The 22,742-nt window shown below is 35.6% G+C and overlaps 2 protein-coding genes across 2 annotated transcripts in view; one reads left to right on the top strand and one right to left on the bottom strand.

Moving 5' to 3' along the window:
- The window catches only part of LOC135220825 (probable NADH dehydrogenase [ubiquinone] 1 alpha subcomplex subunit 12), a 44,745-nt gene extending 34,450 nt beyond the window's left edge, over nt 1-10,295 (top strand). The window contains exons 3-4 of the mRNA XM_064258368.1: nt 1,767-1,882; nt 10,065-10,295. Of these exons, the coding sequence (XP_064114438.1) occupies nt 1,767-1,882; nt 10,065-10,193 (245 nt within the window). The 3' untranslated portion in view covers nt 10,194-10,295. The remainder of the gene's footprint in view (nt 1-1,766; nt 1,883-10,064) is intronic.
- A 317-nt stretch (nt 10,296-10,612) lies between these two features.
- LOC135220823 (N-alpha-acetyltransferase 30-like) overlaps nt 10,613-22,742 on the bottom strand; it is a 96,054-nt gene continuing 83,924 nt past the window's right edge. The window contains 4 exon segments of the mRNA XM_064258364.1: nt 10,613-12,149; nt 13,702-13,760; nt 15,014-15,155; nt 19,234-19,357. Of these exon segments, the coding sequence (XP_064114434.1) occupies nt 13,709-13,760; nt 15,014-15,155; nt 19,234-19,357 (318 nt within the window). The 3' untranslated portion in view covers nt 10,613-12,149; nt 13,702-13,708.

Below are 22,742 nucleotides of genomic sequence, written 5' to 3'. Positions count from 1 at the left end.
TAGTGGATTTTGCCTTATGCACAAAGTTACAGTGTGAAATGTATTTGTTTTTTCACAGAAGTTGTTAAGGGATGGCAGTTGGAGTGATTACACCTTAAGGCCCTCATTTAAAAAAAAAATTAAAGGTTGCTAATGTACAATAATAAATTATTTGGCATACCTTTAGTTGTAATTTTAATTCTTTAAAATATATAAAGATGTATTTTTAATATTTGATTAATTACATAAGAAGAATAAAGTATCAGTTTCATGGAAGTAAATATCTTGAAAAATTTGGTTTAATCTATTTTCAAACAATGCTTGGTGCTATGCTGGGTTACTGGATGATCCCAATTGAAGTTTGTATGCCTTAGCTCTTAAACTATAATTCTTTTCGTGCATATGTTGTTTGCTTTTAAAATGCCCAAATGAACACAGTCTGGTCTTCCAGATTCCAAATTTCATCATTCTAAAAATGTATTGGGTCATTATTGCCCTGCATGGTATATAGGGTTAAGAACAAATCCTTTTGGCAATTCTGATAAAAGCTTTTGCTTGTTATTCATTAAAGTAGCACATAGATAGGATCACACAGATTTTTGTATTTTAGGAAGTTGTTTATTATTATTTATTATTATTATTATTATTATTATTATTAGTATTATTATTGAAATCAATGGCTATTTCACCTGCGTTTATTTTGTATAGAAGTTTCTCTAGTCTTCTTATTATAAACTTTTCTTCTGCACTCAAATTGGCTATTAAAAAAGGTGGTATTTGTCAAATTGAATATATTATACAAAATGCAGCACAAATTGGATCTTAAGCCTAATCGACAAAAGATACAAAATGACTCGTTCTGGATTTCTCTCTCAGGGACGTTTGCGCACTCTCTCTCTCTCTCTCTCTCTCTCTCTCTCTCTCTCTCTCTCTCTCTCTCTCTCTCTCTCTCTCTCTCTCTTCCTCTTCTGCTTCTTGCAACGTATCATCCTTAAACCCAGAAGGACATCATCGGGCAGGGGTTGTGGGACTGTAGGATTCCCGCAAGAATTCCTGTCCCACAGCACCTGCCTGACGATGTTCTTCTGGGTTTAAGGACGAAACGTTGCAAGAAGGAGAGAGAGAGAGAGAGAGAGAGAGAGAGAGAGAGAGAGAGAGAGAGAGAGAGTGAGAGAAGAGAAGAGAGAGAGAGGGGGGGGGGGGGGGGAGCAGATGCCCTGAGCAAGAAGAATCCAGAATGAGTCGTTTAGTATCTTTTGTTGATTAGGCTTAAGGTCCAATTTGTACTGTATTTTGTATATTTGACAAATGCCACATTTTTTACATGAATCCCCCATTTGGCATTTTAATAGCCAATTTGAGTACAGAAGAAAAGTCAGTAATAAGAATAGAGAAACTTCTATACAATATAAACGTGGCTGAAATAGCCATTATTTTCAATAAAGCTTGTATTGATGAAGGTCTTCTTCCAGCATATTATTATTATTATTATGATTCAGAAAATGAATCCTATTCATATGGAAGAAGCCCAGAGGAGCCATTGACCTGAAATTCAAGCTTCCAAAGAATATGGTGTTCATTCAAAAGAAATATCAGTGCTCTGTAGCTAAGGCCTTGAGTAAATAAGTGGCTCAAATATATAGTATTTTCCTTGTACTCTAAAACTAAATTTCCTTTTACTCTAAAAGTAAATTTTTCTTTGACTACTCTAAAAGTAAGGCAGACACCAGATAAATAGATTTAAATTGCACAATTCTTATTTTTAGCACATGACCATCTTCCAACAGGACGCAATCGCTGGGTAGTGTACCATCCTAAGTATGGAGTAGATTATGATCCTTCATCTGTTTCTGCCGAGTGGTTTGGTTGGTTACATCATAAAACTGATCAGCCTCCAACTAAAGTAAGTACTATATTGTTTTGTTTATATAAGGAATACATTATACCTTAATAGTACAGATATCCTCTTACCAATCTGTCTACCTGTAAATCCAGTGCCAGTGAATAAAGTAAATCCCATGGTGTAAAAATCACTGTGTGTGTGCACATTAAAACATTGTGCTACAGTTCATTAATCAAACTCATTTTGATAAAGGTAATTTTAAAATTCAAACAAAGTGCTAATTTCAAGTTCATGCTTTTCTATTGATCTTAATTGTCAAAACAAGTAATTGTCTCATTTCAACAGAATTGTCTTGTTGCCAAGACTGGAAGGTTTTTGTCATATAATTTTATAGATAGCTTTTATGCTTATGGTGACTGGTCAAAGTCAGATTTGGTCAGTCAAATCATGGAATAGCCATAGTCCCAGTGAGACTATTTTGGAATGGTTGTGGTTTAGAATTCCTTTTGATCCCAAGTTTCACAAAATGTGGATGTGTAAAAGATGATCTATTGTTGCTGATTTTGATCTTAATGACTACAGGCAGTCCCCGGGTTACGACAGGGGTTCTGTTCTTGAGGCGTCGTAAGCGGAAAATTGTCGTAAACCGGAACATCGTAAAAAATTCTAAGAAAACCTTACTTTTAATGCTTTGGGTGCATTAAAAACTATGTAAACTGCATTCTTATTGCATTTTTCACCCAAAAAAACTTCAAATATTGATTATTTTGGATTTTTGGTGTCATATTTCATCTGCCAGATGAGCGTTGTAAGCGTCGTAACTTTGGAACATGCATTGTAACCCTGGAAATTATGTCTGATGAATATAATTGAGAAGCGCCTTAACCTCGGAACGTTGTAACCCGAACCCGTCGTAACCCGGGGACTGCCTGTATTTTGTAGGATTTGAATTTACAAAATTTTTTACTTTATTACCCTGTCTTCAGTTATTGGTCCTTTTATAGTTTTGTGTTTGATTTCTTACTTTGGAAGATTGTGATCCCCTTTACAAGTCTTCACTTGCACTGTAGGCTGTGTATTTCTTCTAGCAGGAAACAGATGCATATCTTTATCATGACATTTTCAGTCACAGTATGATTAGGCTTTGGTTTTTTATCATGTTATTGCTTTGATATATTCCATTTCCAACAGTTTGTTAGCAAGGATGAGTTGTCATATTTTGTTTGAGGTATACATAAGAAATATCAAGTTGCATCAGTCTTTATGGCTCCTATAACAATACAGATGATTACTTCTTTTTGGTGTTATTATTATTTAAAGATATATTAATTGTAATGAGTTACTTGTATGCAAATATGGTTGGCCACTTCCTTTAATCTTGGAGATGATAGTTACTGTCAGATAGCGGGACAGTTCAAGGTTAAAAGTAGCCCTTTCTTAGCTAGTTTTTACCAGGAGTCTTCACTTCAGTGAAGGATTATAATCTAATGAAGGTATTAAGGGGGCCGGCCGGAACCGCTATATATGGTGGTATAGGGCGAAAAATGCAAAGTCATGAAAAAATTCATGGAGCTTCATATGGCAATTGAGAATACGTATATGAAATATTTCGTCAAAATTCCTCTTACTTTCGTAGTTACAGGGAAATTAGTTAACATAACTCAATAAGCCTAAAACACTGATCCGTACAAGAAAATGCAATATTTCTTCTATTATCGTAAATTTTTATAATTATTGTCAAAGAAATTGGGAGAAATGGCATCTGTAGACATTCCCCGAGTCGAGAAGGAGACTTCAGGCTCAGGTACCAAGTCCAGTCATGAATTAGTGCGATCACAGACATCAAGTAGTCTACATGTTCCATTTCACCTCTTGACATTCGCTTGCCTTTACGTATGTTTATGTATGTTTCGGCAAGAATTTCATCATGCCAATGAGGAAAAGACAAGGAAAACATCTCGCTAACATACAGATGAAGAAAAATCGCTCTAGTATTATTACAGAATATCATAATATACGTGTAGTTAGTGAAGAGAGAGGGTAGGGTTGCTTAGTAACGCCCCCTTCTTGCCTGACAGTACACGTCACACTCTGCCCAAGGCTACGATCTTTGAGCAAAGAGGTCTTCATTTATTATAAATAACAAAGTTTTGTTTTTTTTAATACCCAAAATGGAACATGAAATTCATAATAATCATGATTTATTAAATTGTCTTTGTAAAAAAAGATTACGCCTTCGAGTTGCACCTCTTGACATTCTCTTCCATTTTACGTTTGTTTATCTTTGTTTCGGGCAAGAATTTCATCATGCCAAAGAGGAAAATATAAGGAAAACATCTCGCTAACATACAGAAGAAGAAAATTCACTGTAATAAGCCGAGTTAGTGAAGGGGAGAGAGAATTGCGTAGGAAGGAGTGCCCCATCTTGCCTCAAGCAGTACCCCAGGCTGCGATATATGAGCAAAGGGATCATCATTTATGATTAAATTATGATAAATAAAATAGTTTTGGTTTATTAATACACAAAAAAGAAATATACATTCATAATAATCATTATTTATTAACATTGTCTTCATAGAAATACGAAGGAAAACTTTGAACGCCCGTATCTCAAAACTATACTTATTGACCTTCAAAATCTATCTTCTCACTTAGTTTTAAAGCTATAACATTGGAATTTCGTATATAACTCAGAAAGACATTATAGAACAATCAAATAGAGCCCTTTTTTTTCAATTTTAGTTTCGTCTTTTTTTTTTATAAATTTTTTTCTCCTGATTTATAGGGTTTATTTTTTTACCATATTGAAAAATTCATATTTAGCAAAAAAATGACTTTTAGAAAAAAAACTCTCCATTCGATTGGAGGTCTACATCAGGTCTATATATGGTAGTAATCCCAGGTCTTAATATTAAATATCAAGGGAGGAGATAGAATTTGAAAAATGGTTATTTTCGGGTTAAATCGCCCTGGCGTCACAAAACCGAAGGTCAGAGGCGAAAATCATATGCGGTTTGGAGATGTCCCAAGTCACCTTATTAAGTGGTATGAATATCAAAGTCCTGTCCTTAAAAAATGGCATTAGCCGGCCGGCCCCCTTAACATTGTGTATTCCATTCATCTATTCAGAGGTGCACAGTTGACAATGCTAATCTGAATATCTCATTAAGTTTTGAGTGCTGCAGATAAGCCATTTTTAGTCGAAAATTTAGTGACACTTTCAGCTTGATGGCTCTCCACTTGCAAGGCAAGGTGAAATAGGTATTCTCATAAATGCAACATGTAAACAATAGCAAGAATCGGGGAAGCACCTTAAGGAAACTGGCCATTGTCAGGAGATAACATTCAGTGATTATAGCTCATATTCTTATTTTCTAGTTACTCAATGAACCAAACTATCACATAACTTCCTGAGTAAGCAGCAATTTCTTATAGAAACTCATGCAGCTTTGGCGACCCGTCTTCGTGGAGACCCGTGCATCTGTAGTTGTAACAGTTACTGCCAAAGTGTGGCTGCAGTGGGGGGTTCTTTACTGGCCCATTGCTAATGGTGACTGTGTCCAAGGAGACCATGCACCTGTTGCTGCTATGTTACAGGGGTCCTGAGAGCCCCGTACAACAGTTCCCTCGTCCGTAAATAGATAAGGAAAGCAATGAAAGATCCCGTAGCTGATTCTGTGGAAAAAGTGGGCTGTTAGATTCCCAATGGACCTTCTGATATTAGGCTGGGAGAGGCAGCCACCTTTTTCCTTGGGAAGAAGGGGAAGCAGTGACAGCAGACAACAAAGGCAAAGGTGAAGGGGATGATAAATTGATCTTCCTCTTAACTTATACTGCTGATCTGTTGCTATTTCAGGTTTGAATTTTTTTCCTAGCCTAATCTTTCCTGTATGCAACAATCGTGCAATCTACCCACCTGTTCATGTTCCTCGGTCCCAGTATAATCCAGCTTAAGACATTGAACAACACCACAACAAGACTTACAACCCACAAATTCTTATAAGACAGAGCTCCCTCCTACAACACCAAACACCAGATTCGTGTCTCCTGTTCTGCACAGTCTGCTTTGTTTACATTTTCACCCAGCTTGTCTTCTATGATGTCACAACATAACTTAAATACATTAAGACATTTTCTAAAATCAAACGCATTTCTCATACATTGAACAACGCCCACATTTCACCAATACAGAAAATAAAGATAAAATAACACTGACTAAACTGATTTATAATCATCAAGACCCTTGCACCATTCTCATGCAGGAACATAAAGGCAGGAGTGAGCGCATACTCTCTCTCTCTCTCTCTCTCTCTCTCTCTCTCTCTCTCTCTCTCTCTCTCTCTCTCTCTCTCTCTCTCTCTCTCTCTCTCTCTCTCTCTCTCTCTCTCTCTCTCTGAGGTGGGACAAAGTCCTTAGACACTGTCCTTATTGGTCCAGAAAGGTAACCTCCCATGCAATAGTTGCTTCTGTGCCCACAAACCAGAAATTCTCCAGCAAAAGGCAATGAAAGTTGCAACCCATATCTTTCTAAGCACCTCATCTACATCCTCTGAAAAAAAGTAAAACATTACAAATTTAAAAGTAGAATTGTATTTTCTCAGTATACAAACCTTCCTTTGGCTGGCAAAGGAATAATTTTTCCAAGAAAATGGTGTAGTGTCGTAGAGCAAGACGAGTTGTGGAGTGAGGTTTAGAGACTCCAGTTTAATTTTGTTACTGTGGTAATGTGAAAAATCAGTTTGGCTACAAGGAACAAAAGTCATTGGGTTTACAAAAGTCATTGGGTTTGCTTATATCAGTATAAAAGCAAAACACAAGGCTAGAATAAGTTGTTGGGTTTGTGTTATACTGTAACACATTAGAACAGAATATAAACAGAAGCCACAACTACACTAATACTTGTAACATAAATCAAGTATACGTATATCACAAATAACGATCACACGGAGAAAAACCCAGGATTGGTGAGGTGAGTTTGGCGGGCAGAGGTGAGCTTGAAATGTGGGAACTGTCCAACAGCCAGAAGGTAAGAGAATGTATTGCTGGATGGAAGGTTGGGACTCCCCACCCTAACACGAGTTGCTATCCACCTAACAAACTGTGCTGAAGGTATTCCCATATGTAAGGACCTCAGGGTTGTATGTTAGGAAAAATAAGATTATTCTGAAATTTGTCATGTTTCATAATTACACTCTATTCATATTGATAGGAGTGGCTTCTAGCAGACATCTTTATTTTATAGGAGGGAGGTACTTGTGCTGGTGTGTGTCATTCATTGTGGTTACCAGAGAGCACTTGCTAATCTACTTTTCCAAACATTAACCCTTAATAGACAGGCACTCATATGAGTATTGAAAAGTTTTTGGATGGTGGATGGGCTAACTGACTGCACTTCAGTGGTCTATAAATGACTTGTGGCAACTATGGTTTCTTGGTAAGGGGAGGCAGAAGTCAGAGGTAGCTCTCAGTATGATTTTGACTTGAGGTGGAAAGTTTCACCACTGTCTGTCCCATGGTGTATTTTTATTTATTTGCTCTTATATAAATATACTCAGGGGTTGCTGTTGGTTTCAGTTATTATCATTAATGATAGTATGTCAGCTGTAATTGTAATTTTGCAAGAAATATTAGAAAAAAACATGTATGCCTCCCAAAAGGTTACTGCATCTTGTTAATCTCATAAATATTTTACAACAAATATACTCGGAATTTGTTACTGATTTTAGTTCTTATCTGTTATATTAAGTTAGCTGTAATTATAATTTTACAAAATGAAATAAATTAGAAAAACATGTGTAACTTGGTAAAATTTATGAGTCTTTGCAAATACTTACAGGCAGCCCCCGGTTACCGTTCGTATTGGTTACTGTCATTTCAGTTTTACGGCATTTGTTCAGTAAATTCATAACTGGGTTTTATCCTCCGTAGGGTTTATAGCACCATTTTCTGGTTATCGGTGGCTTAGGCTAAGTGCTGAGACTACCTCATAAAATACAAACATAACGAATATGCATCTTTTCCTTGGCTCTTTTAAAAAGTTATCCTTTACTTTGCTGTATCCAGTAATTCTATATGTAGTCTTATATTACTATTTTATTATAAAATACAAGCAAATCAATCATATTTTGCTTTGGAAAAATTGGCTGAGGGCAGAGGTAAGATAAGTTCACCGTACATAACTCGATTCAGAGCAATTTTCTTGTTTCCATTTAGTGTAAATTCATGTCTAAAAACTCGATTCATATGTGACATGGTTATTTTTCATTATATGAAGTGTTTAGTTGAAATATGACTTAAATACATCTTGTTGTGAAAAAGACTTGAGTTATCTTTTTTGTTAATAGATGTCGCCGTTATCTGGTTATTTGTGCTTAGCCTAAATGCTGACACTGCCTAATAAAATACAATCATAACAAATATGCAACTTTTCCTTGGCTCTTTTAAAAAGTTATGCTTTACTTCACTGTATCCAATGATACCTTATTTAGTCTCATATTACTATAGTATTATAGAGTACAAAGAAAGTGATCAATGTTTTGGTTTGGAAAATTCAAATGTAGGTAGAGGCGTTTATTTCGTCATATTTAACTCAATTCAGGGCGATTTTCTTGCTTCTATTTAGCATAAATAGATCTCTAGAAACTCTATATGGGACAAGGTCATTTTTCATTATGAAGTGCTTTTAAGTTGAAATATGACTTAAATACGAATTGTTGTGAACGCGTTATTTTTTTCGTTAATAGATGGTGTTGGGAGGGTTTTTGTGTAAAATCAGTTGCGTTCGTTATTTTCATCCTATTTCATAATACGAGATTTACATATTTGCCTTTTGTCGGCTGAAACCAACAGTAAAATGTGTCCTTTCATGGCCAGTAGTTTTTATTAAAATACTTTTTTCTCCACCATTATTTTTGTTAGTTGCATTCATGTTGCTGATGCACTATAATTTGTAGTCATAAGCATTGTGAACATTTAATTTTCTCAGGTTCGGCTATAACTGCAGCTTAAATTTGTACTTAATTAAAGTCATTTGTAACATAACTACGGTAATATTTTACTATTGTATGATGGCTGAAATACAACCAAAATGTTATCAGATTTGGTTCGGTTGTTGTAGCAAAACAACTTATCGTTCAGTTGTTTAAGACTTGTAACATGCAACGATTATCACGTTACTAACAATAATTTTATCACACTCATTTAACTAGAAGATATGATGAATGGAGACAGAGGAAACGTTACCAGTCTGAAAAAGGTTTTTTGTTTTCTCCTCATACTAGGCCAAGATTTACCCACAAGTTCATCGAATCTGACATAAAAAATTTGTATTACTACCATGATTAGGTAAATGAAATTCCACATTTTCATCAAAGTTATTATATGTTAGGGCAAAATATCTGGCCATGACACTGTTTAAGGCATCGTTAACGAGTCTAGTACACCGTAAGGTGGATTGTGGAGCCCTTAATTAAGGCCTGTCCAACACGATCGGGCCTGATCGGCGGACTTCCCCTCTAATAGGCACACTTGACGGGCAAAACCGTCAAATTGCCGATGGGTCTTGTAGCAAAATCACCATGGTGGTGCCCGATGGCTTGAGCTTCGACCCTGGCAGACGTACGTTAACCATATACATTTCTTTTACTGAGCCATTCTTTGCACCATATTCTCTTTTTTTTTCGTATTTTCATCACACACAAAGCTTCTTTGCGGTAGGCACCTTTTTCGTACCGCACTGAAGACACTACTGGCATCGTCTGGCACGCCCATCTCTCTATCGCCTCACCCGTGTGGACAACATTCACTGTGAGCCCGCCAGAATTTTGCCCGTCAACCCTGGAGCACGCCGATCACGCCCGCTCGTGTGGGGACAGGCCTTTAGACTTTTGAATTTTGGTTAGCAACGATTTTTGGTTCGTGTCAGGCCCCCAGGAATGGAACCCATCGTTAACCAGGGCTGTTTGTAGTTAGTTTCAACTTTTCATGGAAGGTAGTGAAAATTTTTTTTTTAAACAATGTGGATTTGTATATCTAACTCTTTCCATCTATGTATTTTTTTCTTAAAATGGCCAACCTTCCCTGGTCTGGTTGTGTACATGTTATATATTTAACCTGTCCCTTAAGGGTTTAGCAATGTGAAATAAAGTTTTTATTCATGGGAGAGAGTGAAATTTTTAAATTTTGCAGTTTCTAAATGTTAGTGCTTATAGGTATTTTCTAATTTTCTACTTCTCTTCTGCAGGTCCCACCTAAAAATTATTCTTGGATTGCACCATTCCAGGAAAATGTAACTGGTACAAAAGATGCCTACACTCCTTACACTACTACAAAACCAAAAATCGAAGCTTGGGTCCCTCCAAAAAAGCAGTAATTACCATTTCTGTGTATTTCTTGGATGTTAAAAGTTGAAAATTGTCATCTTTGTAAATATAAATACTTTTATGATTCTAATATATTACAGTAGTTCTTTTTATGAAGACTTTTCATCAGTGTACCTATATGGAGAAAGTATCATGTATGTACCTTTGCAGAAAAAGTATTTTAAGTATGACGAGGCTTCATAATATCACCATAATGATTTAAATATGTTGGCACAGTGATAAACGTCAGCTGTTAAAACCAGCCCAAGAAGAGTATATGTAAGACTCAGAGGTCTGGAAAAACTAATCCCTATTATTATTTTATTAAAATTTTGTTAAGGCAATTGGAAAAAAAAAGAAACAAAAAACTGACATACCTGATCACCAAAGTATATTTGCCCTTTATCAATAAGGATTAAGTAAAGTGTACTATGTTAAAAAACTTTATTTTGCTTTTCTGTTAATGAATTAACACTATACACATGTATCATATAGTTTATGGTTACTAGCGTAACAGAGGAGGTCATACCATTGCCATCACAGGCAAAAATAAAGAAAGTTAAGAGAAAGCTCATCACAACAAAACAGCTACTCTAATCATACAAATGCTGGTAACAGCAAAATATAAACACTGACTTAATTATAAAGGCAAATACAAATGGAGTAGTCAGGGTAATTTTTACAAAATAAAACACTGGGTTTTAAGAAAACATTTCGGTATAAACAGTTTGGACAAACCTCTTTGTGAAAAATAATCTTCCTAAATAAGAGCGCTCTGAATGAGTGAATTTTTAAATGTTAGGCACAATGTGGACATATTACTTATGCCTGGTGTAAAAAGTGAAAATATAAAGCTGTAATAAGAAAAAAAGATAATTCTCTGATATCTTGGTATAAAAATCATATACATACAAGATTGAATTCACTCAGCAGATTTAAAAGGGTATTCCAACCCTGAAAGGGGAATCCCACCAGTGGTATCCTAAAAGGTCAAAAGAAATTTTTCCTGTATCAATTCTACTAATCCACAAATGAGGTATATAAATAATTTGGTTGGTATCAAATTAATTTCAAGTATGACATAGGTAATTAACAAAATACCTTGTATAATTCACACATGTTCAAAAGAACCACAACAAAGCATGGCATTGGGATCATTATTATGCATTACTATGGTTCTTTGATTAAATCATAACCACTGACTAGGTAACACCGCAAGACTCTTATCTGATAAACATTACATCTTTAGTCTTCTATATTTTCAGCTCCCTCAGTTCACACTCTTAAGGAAAACGGTAGGCTTCCTCAAAACAATCTACATAAGTACATTTTTATTCCTCCACTTTAAGGCTACAATTTAATTTTTTTTATATTTTCGATATACAGACAAAATAATTAGCCATTTATTTACAAAGTTCCATTCTGTAAAATATATATATGATATATACACATACGAACTGTATATATATTAGTGTAGGGAACGCAGTTTAGGAAGAGTCCCTGATTCATGGTCTACATGATACTGTAACTTTTTTCATTTCTGCCACTACCTGGCATCAGATGTTGAAATTAAGTAGAATACTGGTATTTCCAAACAAAAAATATAAAAAAAATATCCAAACATGTCTTCCAAAATTCACTTTGCTTACAGTTGCAGATAAAAAGAGTATCCAAGGTCTATGAAAGATATTAACAACGATACAAAACTTACACTCGAAAAATAAAAAAAATTCTCAAAAACTCCACTCTCAGAGAAAGCGTATAACCATATGAAAATTCACTCATTTCAACTCTTGGCTCATTTCAAGAGCACTTATTTTCCTCTGTAAAGCCAATTAATCACATCACTACGGTAGCAAATCTTTATGAATGAAGCAGAAGGGTAACTGACAGTATTCCACATCTGGGTTTGCTAAACATCGAAGCCCAAAATTTCTTTCAATCTTGTGCATTTGGATGGGGAGACACTGAAAAATGGAATAATTTTAAATGCAAAATCTCAATTCACTCAAAAGATTCCCTAGTATACATACAATGAACATTAAAAAATCCAGCTTTAGTGGGGAGGACGAGTTATGGAATTATACTATTTAAACTAAGAGAAAATACAACAGATAACAGGTGTAATTTTCCGCTCCTGTTTTTAAGACAACATTTCAATTTACATACAAATAAAAACATGTAATATAAAGCTTTACTGACTTTAGTCTTGAAATTTAACTAAACTCATATGTCAAAACTTACACACCCATTGGGCGGGCAGGTCGGAAAGATTGTTCATGAATAATGAAGGATATGCCATAAAGTTATAATAAAAAATTCCATGCCTATTAACTGGTAATTAAAAAAACACCAACAATAATTTTTGAACTCTACTGTGGCAGAAAACCCCCCCCCCCAAAGGAAAATTTACTTAACCTACTACTATTTCATACACCCTTCTGTTTTACGCTTTACTCGAGTTCTTGCACATTTGTCAAATCTGACTGGGAGGAACCTTATTGTATTTTAATTATATCTACCAATGGAACAAGATATAAAAAAAATCATGCTTCTGAATAACACACCATTATCTAATTATCAAATATCTGCAATTTTCAATGCCATTAAAGTAGAGAAGACAGCTAGGTAAGTCAGCCAAGTTGTCATCCTATTCTTGGATACACAGAACTATTCATGTCCAGGAATGAGATAGTGAATGCTAGTTTTGGAACCTACCTACAAAGTTGTGCTGTTTATTGGTCGCTAGGAAAAGTGCATGTACCTATACATATCAGCCACATTGTATCCCCTCAACACAATGCTTGTGTTGAGGGTACAATCTAGTAGCTTTGGTACACACCAAGTTGTAGTGTACTGACTGACCGTTTGTTGTGGATGCAATGATGGCAAGAGATTTTTAAAACAGAAACACCATGAAACCAAGAAAAGTGCTTATAATTATCAAACAGCAACTTAGCACCTGATATATTAACTAAGAAACAATTGAAGAACAAGTTAAAGCGGGAAGTTGGACGGACACCACTTCAAAATATCGAATAGTTGCCTATAGCAACATAAAAATTTTGTACAAAGAGTATAACTTGCCTATGACCAATTGGAACGAAGTCCTGTCTAGAGCCAAGGTAATGGTAATCTCAAAAGAAAGAAAGAAAGAAGAAAAAAAAAGCCTAAATGGGAAGATTGGAAGAAAAGCTGGGACTGATTGAAAACTACACCAGCAAGGAGTATTAGTTATAAAAACAATTCTAATATGTTTATGCATTATAATGAATTGCTGAAATGCTTAATGCATTCTATGTACTGTTCTTTATGTTCTTTGCATGTGCAGTAAACTAAAATTTTATGATCTAGAACTAAATTGGATTTTCTTCCCTAAAATTTCCAACAAACATGTTGAAATTTTTGTACATTCACTGTGCACAGAAAGCTGATGGGTGACTGCTTTAATATAGTAACTGTAGGCTTGAGTAACTTAGTAAGAGCAAATGTTAACAGATAACAGAAATTTCTCCTCACCTAAATTTTATCTGAGCCACAGTTTCAACCGCAAAGCATCCACTCCATTCAAATAGTACCTGTGGATAAAAGATGATGATAAGAAACTTCTATAAGTGCAATCAATACTAGTATGTATACTGAAAAACCGATTACTTACAGGAATAGTCTTTCCCAGTTTCCTGTAAGTACTTTGGCTTAATGTTACCTTACATGGTTTCATCTTTTTTGCTTGGTTTACTTCTGATCTGAATTTTTAAAACATTTAATTCAAAATACACATTAATATATATGTACTGTAAATGAAATTTGTTTGAAAAATTAATAAAAAAAAAATACTTTTCCTAGTACCACCACACAAACTAAATGGAAGTTAACAGTAAATTTTTATAAAGTATCTAGTTTTTTATACAAGGTATGGTGTTTATATTTTTTACTTAGCCTTTTATTTATTTGTAGTGATTATTTTAAAACCAAAATATGTATCAGTTATGTTCGGTTCTACTTGTAACTAATATTTGTTATTCAATGCTGTACGTATGTGTACGTGCTATATCTACACTTAAAATGCAACCTTAGGTATCAGTATTTGTTGCTTGTATAGTGTTTTCAAAGTGGTGTTGTGAACATTACAACCAGAATAATTCAAAATACCAATTACATAGAGAGTTAGTTTTGCATTTCAGGGTTTCGGACTCAAACAAAGATCCCTGTAAATACTTGAAATGCAAAGGTTCTTGTGCTTAGATCAATCTCAAGAAGTTCTCAAGTGGATGCAAGGGACCTCAATCAAACAATCTGGGGTTTTAACAGATCAATCTTCCCGTCCCAAATTTTAATGCATCATTTGCATTCAGATCTTCCCAAACTAAATGAATCACCACATACTACTAGATATGAAGCTAAGTCTAAATTTTACTTTCTCTTTTGTGAAGTTCAGTCCCACACAGTTTTCCACAATTTTTAATCTTGCTGTGACCAAATTGACAAATTCAGGTCAAAAGTTCAAACCTAGTTCTTCTACAGTATTGCAGTTAGTTTACAGAAAACAAGTCTGATATTCATGGTACATAATACCTAGGCAAGAGCAATAATAACCATTCTGTATACTTAATAATGAGTGGTCAAATAACTAAGGATTTGCATAGCAAACTGGTGTTGTGACTCGGTTGTTGGCTAGGCTAAGTCAGTATTTGCTTATGAGCATATAAACATGATTCTTTACAAGAACTTCATCTCAATGATCTTCAAAACCTATGGGAAATCCTAAAAACTGAATATCAATGCAAATGAAAATAAAAATACTAAAATAAACAGGTATATCAAAACTTACCGAAATAGTCTTTTGTCTCTAACAAATCCTAAGTTTTCGTATAACCGAAGTGCAGGTTTGTTAGTAATTTCAGTTTCAAGGACGACTTCATCAGCATCATCTGAGGCCATTGCTCGAATTGCTCTTTGTACCAAATTTGAACCTGGAAATGAACTGATGCTATTGTAACAGTTTCTTTTACTGCATATAAAGATATAAATGTTACAAATATTTCAGATGTACAAGACAATATATACTACTGCCCGAAACAGGAAAATATAAAATAATTAAAAATTTTGATTCAAAAGGATTTATAATGTTATCTTGAGGCTATCTGTACAGTACTACTGTATTTTTAACCAATGTTATAACTAATTCCAGTAGGGAACTTATTCCATTAAAAAAATCCAAGGACAAAATACAAGTACATTTTCAGGTGCTATATATCCTAAAAACCTAATCAGTCTCAACATTACAGAACAGACACTAGAACAAGGGCCTCAGTCTCTTGATCATGAAATATAACAGAGACAAATCCACTGATGGAATTTGTGGTAGGTTACAAGTTTGGATAGAAGAGCAAAGGAATTTGTATAAACTTCAGTAAAGACATGGATTATGCCAAGAGCTGAAAGGTATTAATTACTATAACATATTTTAAACAGAACAAAATAGTTAAGTTTAGAACAAGATTATGTCAAATTTCAACTTAACAAAATAAAATTAATAACAATTGAAAATTCAAAAATGAATTTAAATTTTTTCAAAATATATTAACCTGTTTTATGGATATACCTTACACAAAAGCTGGTCTGGTCATTGAAACAGCACATTCATTCAACTATCAGCCTCTAGCTTTTCCTTCAGTAAAAGGGATAAACATATGTTTGGACACAGGAGGGACAGAAGGACTGCCAGCCTCAGTATCCTCCTCTTCTTCTTCCCCTTAACTCCCGTGTGAGCTTTGGAAGATCCTTAGCCTTCCCAAAGTCGAATCTCTAAGGCATACCTGCCCTGAAATGCTTTACTATGGCCGAGTTCTCAGAATCCACCTGCCCTGAAATGCTTGGCTACAGCCAAGTTCTCAGAACCCAAAGGAGCTTTGAAAGATACTGCACCATGGATTAAAGTGTCCTGACTATCACATTGCTTTTTCTATACTGCTACTTTAACCTATTTAGACAAGTGACTGGTCATGAGAGTATTCCCTGATCCACATATGAAATTGATCTCCAAAATGCTTTGTGCAGTGGACACCAGGGCCAATGGAATGTCAGCTTCTAGAGCAAAACCCAAGGTGCACTCAACATGGTACCAGGTGCAGAGATATTGTCTCTCTCCTAAGGCCATTGCAATCACAAATGAACCCTATGACCTCACAAAGGTGACTCTTCCACTTCTCATGAAGTGATCCTATAAAAGAAGGGACCCTCAGGTCCTACAGAATGCAAAACAAGATGAGGAGGACCCTGAATCTTAGTGAAGGAAAAGGAGGTGCCAACCTGGCCCCAAACCTGCTCAAGGAATTTAATTAATTATTGAAAACAGATTGTTCTGAGCCAAATTATGATCAAAGGACAACAAAGGAGACTAAACACTCTCCCCTCCTCTAACCACAGGCCCTAACATAGTCATAACCCTGGCAAAATACACCTGCTGAGATATAGGAGGAAGGCACTCTTACTAATGGTCCCGTGACAGATGGTACTGGACCATGGCTGTTCCACAACAATATCTAGCAAAAGAGAGCAGTTAAGCCATTGACGGTCTGGCGACCTGTCAAAAGCGCATCCTGGAATAAAAAAACTAATCCATACCTTTAGATGTTAGATGATTCCTTCCCCTAAGAAAATCAAGAACAAGTGAGGGACTGGCCATGAGCAAGCTCGCATACCATAGATTCAAATACTCTACTGACAACCGCCCAGATCACAGTCCCCTTTCAATGATGAGCTTTCTTCTGGATCTTCTTCCTGCATGTCTACCAACCAGTTCAAGATGGGAAAGGCAAAATGGAAAGTGAGGAAGAGGAGCAAAATAAAATGACAATGAGGAAGGGGATAATGATGGGAACTTGTGTTTGTTCAACCTCCAATGAACAAGGGCATCTCCAATCTCTCCTATGCCTGCTAAAGTATCCCTGAAGGGACAGGAGTTGCAGCAGAAGTTGTAAGATAACAAACAGTACAAAGAGTGACAGGGGACTCAGGAAAGCAATGAAGGATGGATCCCCTGATAACCCAAGAGAAGATCATGGGACTTTTGACTGGTTTTTCGTCTCACTAGAGTGCCTCAAAGTCATCAGCAAAGCAGAAGCAAGAGAAAGGGGAGCGAGAGTTTCAATAGTTGTAACAAGCACGTCCATCACGCTGTCCACCATCCCACCCTTGGGGCAAGCAGGTGAGTCACTATTCAATCCTGGTGTAGTCTCCCTGAACCAAGCTAAGGAGAACAGCCAGGTAACATCTTAGTAGCACAGGCAAGAAACATTAGTACATAAATGAGGAGCTTCTAAGGAGGATTGGAGAGAACAGAGGGGTGATGCCCTCAAAAGATATCACCAAATTTTCTTTGAACAGCATCAGAATCCAAATGCTTACACACCCTGTCACAACCTAAACAGCTATGCTGATCATACTCCACAGACAAATATCATCATTCATACAACAATCAAAACCAAGATAAAATAGGAAAAGTAAAGTTATTAGCAAGATGTCCAAAAGAGAAATTAAACCAAGCTCTTCAACAATAGCCATTTTAAGGGAAATCTGATAACAACGAATACTTCTTAACAGCAATAAGGCTAGCTGCTAGTGAACTTTCTTGTTACCAAGCTTCAATGACCAAACCAGCTTTCATCAGGGAAATATTTATATACAAGACCAAGCTTTCTATTGTCATAAGAACAAATGAACAAACTGTTAATTCCAACTTTCTAAAGGTTACACAAAACGTGAATTTGGCTTGCTCAAACTTTCTAGTGTATAATAAATGTCAAAAACATGACCACTGATGAACAAACTTTCTTCAAGGCTATGTCCACTGTTTAGAAGTTGTAACATCTCCCAGAACAAATGATGCAGGTCCCCAGTCAGAACAGAACATGCTGATTTTTAAACATGCATTTTTTTTTACAAAAAGATTAAACAAAGTCTTCATACTCCTTTTTTTCCAATTTCCTTTTTTGATATAAAAAAAAAAGTCAAAAGATTATAAAATAAATTCAATTATGTTTGATAAATAAAATTACGCACAATTTGTAATTTACAATACAGGACGGGCAGGTCTCCTATCAAGACAAAACACTAATTTCCATTCCTGTATATTGCGGAAGGATAACCTCACCAATTACAATTTTGAATATTCTTTAAAAGTAGCTTTCTTATTTTTAAAAATTACAAAAGTAAAGATGTTAAGGGTTTTCTATTCCTGTAATAACATTGTCAGAATTTAAAGGAAATTGAATAGGTACATTAGTGCAACACACTGAAGACAATACTAAGGTTTCCTGTGGAGACCTTCAGCCCCTAGCTTCTACATTTCCCTTTTCACCTATTCCCTATAATCTCTTCCCACCTAGTAGTCCACGTCTTCAAAGTAACCTTACTCCAATCTTCATTTGTTTAAAAAAAAAAAATTCTTATAACAAACCCTATGATTCCTAAATTGTGAGTCAATGGTTTTATTAAACTTTATAAGGCAGTCCCCGGGTTACGACGGGCTCGGCTTAAGACGTTCTGAGGTTAAGGTGCTTTTCAATTATATTCATCAAAAATTATTTCCAGGGTTACGACGCCTACACCGCTGATTTGGGAGGAGAAATATGACATCAAAAATGCAAAATAAATCCATATTTGAAGGTTTTTTTTAATGAAAAATGCAATAAGAATGCTGTTTACATAATTTTAAATGCACTCAAAGCATTAAAACTAAGGTTTCCTTAGGATTTTTTATGATGTTCCGGCTTACGACGATTTTCAGGTTGCAACGCGTCTCAAGAACGGAACCCCCATAGTAACCCAGGGACTGCCTGTAATTTATAACCAAGTAACTTCAAAATGGGAACAAGTGATTACTAGATCTAAAAGTGCAGCAGCCATTATGAGGGTCAACACTGCATGACTCTACCAACAATCTCTTTACCTACTGATCATACATAATTTTGACAAAAAATTGCTAGACTGCCTAACACAAAAAATCATTCAAAAACAAATCAATTGATACTGTATTTGCAATCCTACCTATTTTTCTTTTCCGAAATCTATGATCAACCGCTAACATGGCGATGTATCCACGTACAGTCACCTTCTTGTGAACATCTAATTTACAGACAATTGCTCCAACTACCTCTCCATTAGACATGGCCTGAAAAAAACACGAAGGACAATCAATTACACTCCATCAATAAGAAATGCACTATACAGAGTATAAACAAAACTTTGTCTTAGTACCAAATTATAATTAATACTACTGAACTAGTACATAAAATGCACATGCACCTTTAAGAATATTTGACAAAATCCACTGTTTCAGTACTGTACTTTGGGTTTTGACAGAAAAATGGAAATTTAAAATAATACAACAAACTGAAAACTGCAAGAGAAATAGTGATGATTAACAATAAAAGGAAGTGTACAATTGCACTTTATTAAAAAAATATATATTTTAATTATTCAGAGGAAATGTTCCATCTTAAGGTATGTTCACTACACTGAGGTCTACAAATGACTGGATGCAGTCTGTTAAAACTAAATCAACATACACTTAAAAGTAAGTATGTACTAAGTAATAATGATTTAAAGATGTCCACTACAACTCAAATAAAAATATTTCATATCCTAACCCTAATTGTCTGATAAATATACAATATCTGAACTACCATATAATTAAACACCATTTAAATTATATTCATCAACCATCCTGTAGCAAATTAGTTAAGTACGAACTATGCATCGAGATATCATCAATAGGGAATGGGACCTTCCTTAGACAGGCCAATCTGATTCTGGATCCTCCTCTATGGGTAGATCCCATATATTTGTCCACAAAAATGACAAAATTTTAGTCAATTTGTATTTTTCATAGTTAACAAACCTGAGGTCATAAAGCAAGGAATCTGTGGCATCTGGCAACTCATGCATATATGAGGTGGAAGCTGATCACCGACCAAGCATAGAACCCCGTGATGCATGTCTTTCTTTGACCACTTGGAGAGTAGTCAGTTGCACTCTCCTTCCCAAGCCAGTTGCTTTGTTTGCCCATGATTTCACTGTTCCAGGGTGTTTATGTGTGTGTGCCTTGTTGACTATCATGGAGTCCTCCAACTCTTCTAGGCCTCGTCAACACATGTGCCTGGGCATTTGGGATTTTGGCTACTACCATTACAGATCCCCATATCTGACATCTTCTCTACAGCACTATCTTTTTTTTACATCTAACTACAAAGAATACGCAAATTTTCTCCATCACATTTCCCAACTTGTAAGGCTTGGCAATATGATGGTTAATGATTCATCAAGAGTCTGTTCCAAGCCTGGAAAAATAGGGGTTGGTGACCCTCAACAGTAAATGATTTCTGAGTATTTCTAATATAGTTTAACATGCTCTTAAAGTCTGCATTTATATGCTTCTTTAATAGGCCCGGCCAGTACCCCCATATATGGTGGTATAGGGCAAAAAACGCAGTCATGATAAAATTCATGGAGCTTCATATGGCAATGGAGAATGCATATATGAAATATTTCGTCAAAATTCCTCTTACTTTCATAGTTACAGGTAGAAGTAAACTCTGTAAGCCAAAAACATTGATCCATACAAGAAAATGCAGTATTTCTTCTGTTATCGTAAATTTTGATAATTATTATCAAACAAATTGTGAGAAATGGCATCTGTAGAGATTCCCGAGTCACAAGACAGGAAGTTACGCTTACACGGCATTCGGGGCAAGCAGAAACACGAGAGAGAGTACACCGAGTTTCACCTCTGACATTCGCTTGCTTTTACGTCTGTTTTTCTTTGTTTTGGCAAGAATTTCATCATGCCAAAGAGGATAAGACAAGCAAAACATCTTGCTAATATACAGAAGAAGAAAATTTGCTCTAATAAGAGTTCAGATTATACAGAAGAAGAAAATTTGCTCTAATAAGAGTTCAGATCATAATATCGGCGATATTAGTGGAATTAGTGAAGGAGAGAGAGAGAGAGTGCTGCATAGGAAGAAGCGCCCCGTCTCGCCTGACATGCAGTGCCCCAGGGTGTGATCTTTGAGCAATCGGATCTTCATTTATGATAAATAAGAGTTTTTGTTTATTAATAACCAAAAATGAACATAAAATTCATAATAATCATGATTAATTAACACTCTTTGCAAAAAAAAAAAAAAAAAAAAAAACAAAAAAAAAAAGAGTACAGATGGTCTCTGGTTATCGGCAGGGGTTTTGTTCCGGGATGGGCGCCATAAAGCGAAAATCGCCATTAAGTGAAGCATGAAAGGAATTTCATCATGCAAAGAGGAAAAGACAACCAAAATATCTTGCCACATACAGAAGAAAATTCGCTCTAATAAGAGTTCAGAAAATCATAATGTCGGCGATAGTAGCTGAGTTAGTGAAGGAGAGAGAGAGAGAGTTGTGTAAGGAGTGCCCTGTCTTGCCTGACGCAGTGCCCCAGGTTATGATCTTTGAGTAAAAGGATCTTCATTTATGATTAAATTGTGATAAATAATATAGTTTTGGTTCATTAATACCCAAAAAGGAATACAAAATTCATAGTAATCATGATTTATTAACATTGTCTTTGTAAAAATACAAAGAAAAACTTTAAATGCCTGTAGTAACTCACTATACTTATTGACCTTCAAATTCGTTTTACAGCTATAGCATTGAAATTTGGTATATAACTTAGAAAGACATTATAAAACAATCAAGTGGAGCCCTTTTTCCCAATTTTTGTTTCATTTTTTTTCCCCTGATTTATAGGGCTTATTTTTTTACTATAATGAAAAAATTCATATCCAGCAAAAAAATGACTTTTAGAAAAATGGAGAGTTCATATTAAAACTAATATTGTAATACCTACCTGAACACCTGAATTAGCCCTGGTCACCTGACCAGCCCGAACAACATCCCACAAAAATTACCAACACTTAGGTAAAATTTGAATTGCCAGCACTACCAACACTGCAGATAAACATTGTAACCAAGTCACCTGTCCACGGTTGGCGGCCGACAGTGACTACTCACGTCAATCACTAAATCATTAATCATTTGACGAGGGGAGGAGGGGTGTCACTCAGGTAGGTATTCCAATATTAGTTTTAATATGAAAACTCCATACTGCAATACACCACCTGAACACTTGAATTAGCCAGATTTACAACACTTAATTGGAGGTGGGCTCATTCATTGTTTCAGCCCGACCACTCGATGTACATTGGTATAAACTCATTAAACTATTACCTTGGATTAATACCGTTAACTCACCTTCAATGAATGGTCAGGTGAGAAACGGAAGGAACGAGTACCTTAACGTTAGTCTGATCAGCAAGTCTCGTCTTGGTCACGTCTAACCTCCCATGAAGTATCATAAAATTCTCATGTGTGGAGAACTACACACCTCACATGTGGCTGTATAGCCTTCCATGTATAGAGGATAAGTCCCAAGGCCAGATCCTTCCTGAAACCTCCCATGTGGTATCATATACCTCTCATGTAATGGAGTGGAACTGAACATCTCCCATGTGGCTGTTAGC

This window comes from Macrobrachium nipponense, chromosome 2 (genome assembly GCF_015104395.2).
Source record: "Macrobrachium nipponense isolate FS-2020 chromosome 2, ASM1510439v2, whole genome shotgun sequence".
Classification (NCBI taxonomy): Eukaryota; Metazoa; Arthropoda; class Malacostraca; order Decapoda; family Palaemonidae; genus Macrobrachium; species Macrobrachium nipponense.
The sequence above is the reverse complement of the archived record's forward strand: the minus strand, read 5'-3'. Positions and strand labels throughout refer to the sequence as shown.